Source organism: Rhinatrema bivittatum, chromosome 1 (assembly GCF_901001135.1).
Source record: "Rhinatrema bivittatum chromosome 1, aRhiBiv1.1, whole genome shotgun sequence".
Taxonomy (NCBI): Eukaryota; Metazoa; Chordata; class Amphibia; order Gymnophiona; family Rhinatrematidae; genus Rhinatrema; species Rhinatrema bivittatum.
The window spans coordinates 261,720,949-261,733,244 of NC_042615.1; the positions used below are offsets into that span (position 1 = coordinate 261,720,949).

The following is a 12,296-nucleotide window of genomic DNA, read 5'->3' on the forward strand; positions in this document are numbered from 1 at the left end:
AACTACACCATTCGTCTATCACTCCCGGGCAGAGTCCTGACCCAGGTACGGTGGTGGCTGCAGGGCAGCCACCTGAACCAGGGGACAAGGCTATCTTCACCAACCTGGACCCTGCTCACCACAGACGCCAGCCTACACGGATGGGGAGCACACTGCGAGGAATTAACCGCCCAAGGGCAGTGGAATGCAGAAGAGTCGGGATGGAACATCAACCGCCTAGAAGCTCGGACGGTCAGACTTGCCTACCTAAGATTCACTCACAGGCTCCGAGACAAAGCGGACAGAGTAATGTCGGATAACGCCACGACAGTGGCCTACATCAACCATCAGGGGGGAAGCAGAAGCCAACAGGTATCTCTGGAAATCGACCCTCTAATGTCGTGGGCGGAAGTAAACCTCCAGGAGATCTCAGCCGCCCACATCGCCGGGAAAGACAACATCATGGCGGACTACCTCAGCAGAGAAAGTCTAGACCCAGGAGTATGGAAGCTGTTGCTCGTGGCGTTCCAAATGATAGTGAACCGGTGGGGGACACCAGACATGGACCTTCTGGCAAGCCGGTCCAATGCCCAAGTACCCAGATACTTCAGCCGCAGGCGGGAACCTCAGTCCCAGGGGATTGATGCCCTGGTACAGACCTGGCCACAGGTGACCCTTTTATACGCCTTCCCGCCGTGGTCCCTATTGGGCGCAATCATTCACAAGATACAGCTTCACAGGGGCTTAGTTCTTCTGGTGGCCCCGGACTGGCCAAGAAGACCGTGGTACGCAGACATGAGAAGACTACTAGCAGCGACCCCTCTGCCACTGCCTCCACACAGGGATCTGCTTCAACAAGGACCGATCCTCCACAAGGATCCAGCTCAATTCTCTCTTACGGCCTGGCCATTGAGAGGGCTCGCCTGAGAAAGAGTGGATACTCGGGGGCTGTAATCGACACCCTACTCTGAGCACGTAAGTTCTCCACATCTTTAACATACATAAGGATCTGGAGAGTATTTGAAGCCTGGTGCGAAGACCACGACATCATACCACGCTCAATTAAAGTCCCCGTGATCCTGGAATTCCTGCAGAACGGACTACAGAAGGGTCTGTCCCTCAACTCCATCAAGGTACAGGTAGTCGCATTGTCATGCTACGGCTCCAAGAGCGAGGGCGACAGCATTGCTTCTCACCCGGACATCTCACGCTTCCTGAAAGGAGTTAAGCACATCCGCCCACCGATGCACCAAGTTACGGTTATTTTGATCTGAGGTTTTGTCTAGAATTGAGAGAATTGTTGGGAAGAAAATCATTTACAAGTCTCCAGTGCTAATGTTGGAAACTGTAAATGAGCTGGATAATGTTAATGATGTGAACAAGCATGTCTTATATTTAGAATAGCTTTTTTTGCCAACAAAACTGCTAACAGTATAGGTAGGAGTTCATTCACCTACTACCCTGTTATGGGAGCAGCTTATGGTGAACTATTTCTATAATGATTTTCTATATCTGAAGATAGGAAATTCACCGTTGAAGCGGCAGACTACAACTGTGGGACATCTTTTTCTGTTCCTTGCCTATGGAGCTTTAGTCTTCTATTGCATCTTTTGTTGCAATGTATAGTTAATTCTTTGATAAGGGTGAGATGGGTGGTTGTGTGGGGTGTGCATGTGGAGTACTGACCAGGATGAGTATATTAAGTTGTAAGGGTTGATAGTTATTGTGGGAGAAAAAAAAATTAATCAGGAAATATTGGCATGCAGTTTTACCAATTATATTGCTTAATTTATGGAAGTTGTTCTAGGTTTTTTTTTCTCTGTACTGTGCTATTATGTCTCTTGAATGAATAGATAAGCTTTTTTTTTTTCCCTAAAAAGACCTTTTGTCTCTATCAGTGGATCTTTGCTACCAGAATTATAGCAGTGCAATGATGTGTATCTATTCTGTGGCTAAATGGGATACTTCATTGTCTACTTCTGTCAGCTTGTCACCTTTCAAGAGTACTAAATTAATTTGCAAAATATAGAAACAGAATATGATGGTAGTAAGGACTATAAAGCATAACTTGTCTGTCCAGTTTGTTACATTGTCCTAGATCCCACTTGATCTGTGCCTTATCCTTCATGTCCCAGGTTGGAAGGGAAGGGTATGTGCTTTCATAATGCTTTCTTGAATTCTGTTAACATTTTTGCTTTTGTCCTCTTCCCTGGTAGGGTGTTCATGCATCACTACCCTTTCTGTAAAGAAATATAGAAAAAGATAAAGATTACAGTGATCCTTTTTATGACCTGTACTGATTATTAGATTTTTTTTCTTGAATGGGGAATAAACATTTTGTACATTGCTTTTAAGGCTGTATTTACCTTTTCATTTTTTAGCTGGAAAGACTAAATCCAGCGGAGTACGTTTTGAGGAAAAGCTAAATGACAGCTCTGTTGTTAAGGTTTCACAGGAAGAGGATGGAAACATTTTAGTGAAGGTAGGCATTTTCAATGTCTGGGAAGTTCTCTAGAAATTTCTATGTAAAGTAATGATAGAATCGCAAACCATATTTGATACTCCCAGCAACTCCGGAACCTGATTTTTGAAGTTGGTTTATTGTCTGACTGGATGAACACTTGAATGCCTGTCTCTTAAATACTAGATTTCTTCTTTAAAATATTTGTAAATTGTTGTTTTCAAATTATAAAGCCTTATTGTGTAAACATTTTTCAAAATTCCCTTCTATGACTTGGAATATTTTTTGTGTGTATATTTAAAATCTGTTGCAAAACGTGGTGGGGTTTTTTTAATCAAATTGCCCAGCCTTAGATAATTAGGAGATTAAATGTAAATTTTATACTTAATTTAAACCATGTTAGCTGTGCAACTTTGAGTGTTTTGCCTTTTTTTTGTGGTCAGAGATGAAAAGAAATATCAGAAATATACTTGTATGTATATTGGGTTACAGTAGGGTCCCATAAAGGAAAATATTTTGTTCACAATATTTCTATATTTTCCTGTTGCAGCTATTCCTGTACCATAGGTTTTAAGGTTTGTGCTTTATTGGTTTAATGAAGCATAGGAATATAAATTGGGCATGCATAACTGGGTAATAAGTTTTCTGGAACAAATGCATTAATGTATGCACATGTTGTTGTGAAGGTTACCTATTGTTCTCGAAGATTAAAACAATACTTACAAACATTGATGATAAAAGAAATTAGGGAAGCTAACAAAACAAACAGCACAGTAATAATGGGTGATTTCAGTTACCTCAGTGTCATATCAGGAAATGGTAGAGAGGTAAAGTTCTTAGATGAAATAAATGACTGCTTCTTGGAGCAGCTGGTACAAGAACCAGCAAGTGGGGAAACTATTTTAGACCTACTCCTTAGAGCAGAGCTTTCCAAACTGTGTGTCGGGACACGTTAGTGTGTCGCCTGCAGTGTGCAGGTGTGTCGCGCAAGCCCGGTCAACTCTGATGCGAGTTTGGGCTTTTTTTTTTCTAGAGATTCACTTTTTTTTTTCAGTTTATGGGTTGCTTATTATTGGGTGATTTTTGCTGTCAATCGCGTTTTTTTGGGGGGCTTGGTGGGTGGAACGAGCCCAGCCATCCTTGCATTGGCTGCTGCTGCCGATGAGGCCTGGCCATGAGGAGTGCTGACTGCAAGCAGCAGTGTCTGGTGATCATGGAAGGGAGTGAAGCACTTAACTGGCAACAATCAAAAAGACGAGGTACATGAGTGTGGGGGCCAGACATGTGCTGGGGGGAGAGAGATGAGTGAGTTGGGGGCAAACATGCTGGGGGGACAGACATGGGCTTGAGGGGGAGAGATATGAGTGTGTGGGGGCCAGACATGAGCTGGGGGGAGGAGAGAGATGAGTGTGTGGGGGACAGACAATTTGTTTTATTATTGTTTCTCATAAATTATAACAATAACATGAATCTTGGAATATATATTTTTAATATAAATTTAAGGTTTTCATGAGATAGGTTGTGTCGTGAAACATTTTATTTATGTATATATTTAAGGAAACATACATAAATTGTCAAAATATGTTTTGTTCGTTTAACCTTTAACCTCTGGTTTCCTAGTAGACTGAATTACCGTGTCATGAAATTATGTTTGTCTAAAAAGTGTGTCACCAACATGAAAAGTTTGGAAAGCTCTGCCTTAGAGGAACATAGCATTCAGTGCGGGAGGTAACAGTATTGGAGCAACTTGGCAGTAGTGATCACATGATAAAATTTGGCTTAACTTTCAGAAGGGCAACTATGTTAAAATGAGGAAAATGGTTAGGAAAAAACTTAAAAGGAGCAGCTGCAAAAGTATCAGGCATGGCCATTGTTTAAAAATACCATCTTGGAGGCCCAGATCAGATGTATTTCACACATTCGAAAAAGTGGAAGGAAGGCTAAACTACCATCATGGTTAAAAGGTGTGAAGTGAGAGAGGCTATAATAGCTAAAAGAACATCTTTCAAGAAATGGAAAAGGGATCCGAATGAAGGAAACAGTATAAGCACTGGCAAGTTAGATGCAAAGAGAGAATTAGAAAATAATCTTGCTGTAGAATCAAAAACTTATAATAAATTATTTTTCAAGTATATTCTAAATAAAAAGGCAAGGGAGTCAATTGGACCATTAGATGATCAAGGGATAAAAAGGACACTTAGGGATGACAAAAGCCATAGGAGAGAGATTAAATTAATTTTTTGCATTGGTCTTCACTGAGGAAGATGCAAGAGAGATACCCATGCCAGAAATTATATTCAAAGTTAATGATTCAGCAGAACTGAAACATATCTGAGAACCTGAAAGACATAATAAGGCAAATTGACAAACTAAAGAGTAGCAAATCACCTGGACCCAGATGATTTAGATCCCAGAGTGTTGAAAGAACTGAAAAATGAAAATTGCAGACTATTAGTAATTTGTAAACTATTACTAAAATCTTCTATGGTACCTGAAGATTGGAAGATTGCTAGTTTAAGCTCACTTTTTAAAATGGATCATGTAGTGATCCAGGAAACTACAGACCAATGAGTATGATGTCTTTGCTAGGCAAAATGGTAGAAACTATAATAAAGAACAAAATTTCTGAACATATAGATAGGCATAGCTTAATGGGACAAAGCCAACATGGATTTAAGCAAGGGAAGCTGATCAATCTGCTACATTTTTTGAGGGCATAAATAAACGTGGTTAAAGGTGAGCCAGTTTATATAGTATATCTGGATTTCCAGAAAGCACTTACAAAGTCCCTCATGAGCGACGACTTAGGAAATTAAGAAGTCATGAGGGGCCATGGCCTATTGTGGATTGATAACTGGTTAAAAGATAGAAAACAGAAAGTAGGGCTAAATGGTAAATTTTCTTAATGGAGAAAGGGGAATAAGTGGAGTGCCCCAAGGATCTGTTCTGGGACCACTGCTTTTTAATATATTTAGAAATGACCTGGAAATGGCAACGAGTGAGGTGGTCAGATTTGCTGATGAGACAAAATTATTCAAAGTTGTTGAATTGCAAGAGGATTGTGAGCATTTGCAAGAGGACCTTGCAAAACTTGGAGACTGGGAATATAAATGGCAAATGCAATTTAATGTGGACACATGCAAAGTATTGCACTTAAAGAAGAGTAACCCAAATTATAGCTACACAATGCAAGGTTCCTCATTAGGAGTCACTATTCAGGAAAAGATTCTAGTACATTGAAATCTTCTGTACAGTGTCAGGCAGCAGCCAAGAAAACAAAATGCTAGGAATTATTAGAAAAGGAATAAAGAATAAAACAGAATATCATAATGCCTCTGTATCACTCCATGGTGCAACCTCATCTTGAGTATTGTATGTGGTTCTGGTCACCACATCTAAAAAAAAAACATAGCAGAATTAGAAAAGGTGCAGAGAAAGGTAACCACAATGATAAAGGGGCTAGAACAATTCCCCTATGAGGAAAGGCTAAAGAGGTTCAGACTCTTCAGCCTTGAGAAGAAGTTCTGTTGATTGTGAAAACAATCCTAAAACTATGGAGAGTCAAAGGGAAAATAATTCTAATAGCCCCTTTTTGGTCATGCCAAGCCTGGTTTCCTTGGCTTCAAAGACTGGCAATAACTGAAATTATTCATATCACTGGGTTAGAAGATATGGAAGATAGTGTGTGCTTCTTCACCCAATGCTTTGCTTTCTAACACTAACAGCATGGATGTTGAGCACTGAATCTTAGTATTCATGCTGTTCTCTTCAGATATCAAAGCAGTTTTATTAAAAATTTCTAATGGAAAAGATTCTTTCTATGGTGTAAATCTCAAAACCAAAATCTTTTTCTTTCTGAAACACCCACCTTACTACAATACCTTCTCAATCTTTCAAACTCTGATTTGACATCTAATTTGATTAGTGATAATGTAATTGCTATCTCAGTGTATCTTCATCCCTCTGAAGGTCTGCCAGTATTCTGCATTCCAGTAGTGGTGAGCTTTATTAAAGTACTCTTCTAGGACTCTTGGGGAGGGTATTGCATCCATGAGTAAAGGAATTTACCCACATTTCCAGAGCCCATCTTTGCTGGTCATTTGGACTACTGTTGATTTCAGAAGATCGCCACTCTTTGGAGATTGGGATGTTGGCCATTTCTGATCATGCCTCTGTGACTGTGGATTTTCAGTTTGGAAGATTAAATAAGAGCTATCACTGGAGAATGCCAGCTTATTTGTTATATGACCTTGAGTTTAGGACTTAATTGGAAAGATTATTTTTTTTCATAATCAGCATTTGGGGACACCAAAATTGTTTTGGAAAATTGCAAAGGCAATGATGCAGGGTCATATTATTTCTTTTACTATTCTTAAGTGGAAAAGATTGAACAGTAATACACTCCCAGTTGGAAAGGCAATTTAGGAAAGCCAGATTAAAGTTAGCTGGCAAATTGTCTTTAAAGAATAAAGAACAGTTTTTCTCTTCACAAAATAATTTGAATGCAGTTGTACAGCAGAGAACCTCTAATACTTGATTATAACAAAAGTATAGATTGTTCAGATTTGGCAACAAAATTGGAAAGAGTTTAGCAAGTATAGTTAAATCTATGGGAGGTGCCCTGTTTATTCAGGTACTGAAAGATGAAAGGGGGATAAGACATAATGATGTGGTGATTGCAAAAACTTTTTAGAAATGTTCCTGCCTAAGGTGGTGACTGATTTCCTTCTCAAGCAGTCCATAGTTCCCTGTACGTACCAGGATCAGTCCAGACGGTGGGTTATGTCCCCCGACCAGCAGATGGAGTCAGAGCAAACTTCGGAGGGTGCTGGCATATAAGCTGGTGCACCCTCCCCAGATCCTCAGTATCTCTCTGACTCCAGCAGATGTGAGTAGGGGAACCCGGTGCTTCCCCTGTCAGGTGGATCTTCTCCACATATTCTTCTTTCTTTTTCTCAGGTTGGATCAAGCAGGTCCTGTTTTAGTTAAAAAAAAAAAAAAAAAAAAAAAAAAGTGAGATCTGTCTGTGATCTTTGGCTGGGCTCCTCTGAGCCCCTGTTTCTTGCCAGCAGGACTGTTTTCTCAGTCTTCTCTCTTCTTTCTCCTGTCTTGCCCAGGGTAAGTCCTCCCATTTGGCTGTCTATTTCTTTTTCGCAGCACAGGATTTCTTCTCGTCCTGGTGAAGCAGGGGGTGGATGGTGGTGGCGCCAGCCCCTCCCCCCCTCCTAGCCGCAGTTTACTCCCCCGGCCCCGTGACGTTACATTCCCCGGGGCCGACACGGCAGGGAGGTAACATTCCCCTGCGGCTCTTTGCGGGGGGGGGGGGGGGGGCTACAGAGTTGAGCGAGGGTGCGCCGCGCCCGCTCCTCCCGCGGCGTTTCCCGGCTCCGGTTTTCCCGTGCTGTTGATCCCTCCCCCCCCGGGCCCGCGTTATGCAGCGTTCCCGATGCTCCTCCTGCGGCGGCCCGGGGTCGGGAGGATCGCGGGAGGGGCTCTGCAGCAGGTGTCTCCCTGGTGGGGAGACCAGCCCCGCTCCGATGAGCGCGGCGGGGAAGTTGCCTGAGGCGCGGGGCTCGGGGGACAGCCCCGCCCCCTCCTTTGGCGGGAGCGGCGGCCATCTTGGAGCTGGAAGGCAGCGTTTGCTCTGACACAGAAGGAGCGCAGGGAGATTTCTCGCTCCTGTCGCCACCGATTCAGGACCCGGGTCCTCCATTATCCTCCTCAGAGCCCCCCAGGGACCCCCTCTCGCGCGCGCCCCCCCGGTTCCCTCCGTGTTTTTGGCCGATTTTGTGGTGCTCATGCACAAGGCCTACTTGCAGAGTATGCAGCATCCGGGGGGTCCAGTCTCGGATCCTCCGCCCTCTAAGGTCCCCCGGCTGGCGGGCGCAGCGGTCGCAGTTCCTAGGACTGCGGGGGGGGGGGGGGCCCAGGGTGCACTTGTCTCTTCCCCTGGGGGGGCGCCATTGCCGGACCCGGAGGGAGACCCGGCGTCGACGGCGGATGATGACATGCTCCTGGCAGCTCATCTGGAATGCGACAATCTGCGTGTCCTCCGGATCTTTCGTAAGGAGGAGCTGGTGGACCTCATCCCGCATGTCCTTCAGGAGTTGGACCTCGATCCTCCCGCCGAACCGCCAGGTCCTCCGGCTCCCACCATCACCTCTTCCAGCAAAAAGGGGGACTCGGTCCTGGCGGGCCTGCATCCCCTGGCTTGGACCTTCCCAATCCATGATTCCTTTCTGCAGCTCCTGGTGAGAGAGTGGGACACCCCGGAGGCTTCCCTCCGGGTTGGCAGGGCTATGGACAAGCTCTATCCACTCCCAGGAGACTTTCTGGATCTCCTCAAGGTCCCCAAGGTTGACTCGGTGGTCTCCGCGGTCACGAAGAGAACTACGATCCCGGTCACAGGGAGCACGGCTGTCCGTGACCTCCAGGACAGGAAGCTAGAAGTCTGCCTCAAGAAGGTATTTGAGGTCTCGGTGCTGGGAGTCTGCGCAGCCATCTGCGGCTCCCTCACACAGAGGGCTGGTCTCCAGTGGGTGCAGCAGCTTCTCACCTCTCAACAATTGCCACCGGATGAGGCGGCCCAAGCGGATCGTCTGGAAGCCGTCATAGCTTACGGGGCTGACGCCCTCCACGACCTGCTGTGCGTCCTAGCAAGGACCATGGTGTCTGCGGTCTCCGCCAGACGCCTCCTATGCCTCCGCAACTGGGCGGCGGATGCCTCTTCCAAATCAAGTCTGGGCGCCCTACCTTTCAAGGGCAGGTTTCTATTCGGCGAAGATCTGGACCAGATCATCAAATCGCTGGGAGAAAATGCAGTACATCGGCTGCCCGAGTACCACCAGCGATCATATCGTCCGTCCTCTTCATCCAGGAATCGTTCCCGCACCCAATGTCGATATAAGGGTGCCAGGCAACAGGGTCCCAGGATGCTCTCGTCCAGGTCTCAGTCGTGGCCCCGGCCTTTTCGTGGCCGCAGATCTCCTAGTGACGCCTCGACGCAAGGAACCTCTGGCAAGCCTCCCCAATGATGCCAGGCCAGCCCACTCCTCGCTACCCCGGATCGGGGGTCACATCTCTCTTTTCTACGAGGAGTGGGTCAACATCACCACGGATCAGTGGGTCCTGGACATCCTAAGGCATGGCTACGCATTGGAGTTTGTACGCCTCCCAAAGAGACAGGTTCATCTTCTCTCCCTGCGGTTCAAGTCCCAAGCGCCTGGGGGTGCGGCAGACTCTAGACAGACTTCTGGACCTCGGAGCCATATCGCCCGTCCCCTCCGGAGAGGTGGGCTCGGGACACTATTCAATTTACTTCGTGGTTCCCAAGAAGGACGGCACGTTTCGCCCCATCCTAGACCTCAAGGAAGTAAACAAGGTGCTCCGGATATCCCGCTTTCGCATGGAGACCCTTCGCTCAGTTCACCAGGGGGTGTTCCTCGCCTCTTTGGATTTGACAGAGGCCTATCTGCACATTCCGATCCTAGCGGCTCATCGGAAGTTTCTTCGCTTCAAGATCTTGGGCCAACACTTTCAATTCCAGGCCCTGCCCTTCGGTCTGGCGACCGCCCCCAGAACTTTCACCAAGGTCATGGTGGTAGTGGCGGCCGCGTTAAGGCGAGAGGGGATCCTGGTCCATCCTTACCTGGACGACTGGCTCATCCGGTCGAAGACCCTCTCACAGGGGCAGGCGGCAGTCGACAGAGTGGTTCGCCTCCTTCAGTCTCTCGGCTGGGTGGTAAATTTCAGCAAGAGCAGCCTCCGATCCGCCCAGTGCCTGGACTTCCTGGGAGCCCGCTTCGATACAGCTCAGGGCAAAATCTTCCTATGTCCAGACAAAGCTCAATCCCTTCGGGAGCAGATCCTTCGTTTTGCGTCTCTTCCGGAACACACGGCCTGGGATTATCTACAAATCCCGGGATCCATGGCCTTTGCAATAGACTTGGTACCGTGGGCTTTCGCGCACCTGAGGCCCCTGCAGGCGGCACTGCTCTCGCGGTGGAAACCCGTGTCACGGGACTACCAGGTTGTCCTTCCTCTCCCCTCGACTGCCAGGAACGGCTTGCGGTGGTGGCTAGACCCACGGAACCTGGCTCAAGACTGCCCTCTGGAGACACCGGATTGGGTGGTGGTCACTACCGATGCCAGTCTGACCGGCTGGGGAGCAGTTTGTCAACAGAGTTCGGCGCAGGGACAGTGGACAAAGGAACAAGCAACCTGGCCGATCAATCGCTTGGAGACCAGAGCGGTGCGTCTGGCACTCGTCCATTTTCTCCCCCTGCTAAGAAACCGGGTGGTACGAGTCCTCTCGGACAATGCAACCACAGTGGCCTACATCAACAGTCAGGGCGGCACCAGAAGCCGTCAGGTGGCCCTCGAAGCCGCCCGTCTGATGGCTTGGGCGGAGCGCTTCCTCGAACGTTTAGCTGCCTCGCACATCACCAGGGTGGACAACATCCAAGCGAACTACTTGAGTCGGCAGACGCTGGACCCCGGAGAATGGGCCCTCTCCGACGAGGCGATGCTTCTCATCACCCGACGCTGGGGGACGCCCTCGATGGATCTCATGGCAATGCTCTCCAACGCCGAGGCCCCTCGGTTCTTCAGTCGAAGGAGGGAGCACGGCGCAGAAGGGGTGGACGCCCTGGTGCTTCCCTGGCCGTCCCGGCTCCTCCTCTATGTCTTCCCCCCGTGGCCTCTGGTGGGCAAGGTTCTAAGGAGAATAGAGACCCATCACGGGACAGTCATCCTTGTGGCTCCGGAGTGGCTGCGTCGCCCGTGGTTTGCAGACCTGCTCAACATTGTGGTGGACGGTCCCCTACGACTCTCCCATCTGCCTCGGCTTCTTCGTCAGGGGCCGGTATTTTCCGACCAGGCAGAACACCTCTGTCTTGCGGCCTGGCTTTTGAAAGGCGGGGACTCCTGCGCAAGGGCTACGCTGTCCCAGTTGTAGACACCCTCCTCAAGGCGCGTAAGGCCTCGACGTCGGTCGCTTATGTGCGGGTCTGGAAGGTGTTCGAGGTCTGGTGCTCCGAACACGGTTCTTATGCGGCCACTGCTTCGGTTCATCAGATCCTGGCTTTTTTCCAGGATAGCCTCGAGAAAGGACTCGCCTACAATTCCCTGCGAGTGCAGGTCTCCGCTCTGGCCTCGTTAGCTCGCACCACGAGAAGGTCAGACCTCTCGTCTCATCTGGACATTACGAGGTTTCTCAAAGGGGTTAAACACTTACGGCCTCCGGTGCTGAATCCTTATCCCTCCTGGAATCTCAACCTGGTCCTTCGGGTTCTCTCGGGGCCCCCCTTCGAACCTCTGCGCCAGGCCTCACTCAAGGACCTCACCCTAAAAGAGGTCTTCTTGGTGGCCATAGGCTCGGCGCGGGGCATCTCTGAGCTTCAGGAGTGATGAGAAGCATGGAGGTGGATCTCTGCTGTTTTGGGGGTGGGGTGGGTGGGAGCTACAGCAGCACAGGTAACTTATTCAAAATTGATGGCAGGATGAATGCACATCTTAGAAAATATTGGAGGAGAATTTGCATTCATCAGCCAGGAAGCTGCGCATAGAGCGCACTTGGACTTTCTAACATGACAATGATCCAAAACATAAGGCCAAGTCGACCCTTCAGTGGCTGCAGCAGAAGAAAGTGAAGGTTCTGAAGTGACCATCACAGTCTCTTGACCTCAACATCACTGAACCACTTTAGAGAGAACGGAAACATAAAATTCATGCTAGTCAACCAAAGAATTTATAGGATCTGGAGCTTTTGCCTAGAGGAATGGGCAGCTTTTCCACATGAGAAAATAAAGGGCCTCATTCACAACTATCACAAAAGACTGTAAGCAGTCATTGATAT

General features: G+C 47.7%; 1 protein-coding gene across 2 annotated transcripts in view; it reads left to right on the forward strand.

Moving 5' to 3' along the window:
• C1H20orf27 (chromosome 1 C20orf27 homolog) overlaps positions 1-12,296 on the forward strand; it is a 162,155-nt gene that overhangs the window by 51,703 nt on the left and 98,156 nt on the right. For both annotated transcript variants that reach the window (XM_029594186.1, XM_029594194.1), the window contains exon 3: positions 2,361-2,461. In XM_029594186.1, coding sequence (XP_029450046.1) covers positions 2,361-2,461 — 101 coding nt within the window. The remainder of the gene's footprint in view (positions 1-2,360; positions 2,462-12,296) is intronic.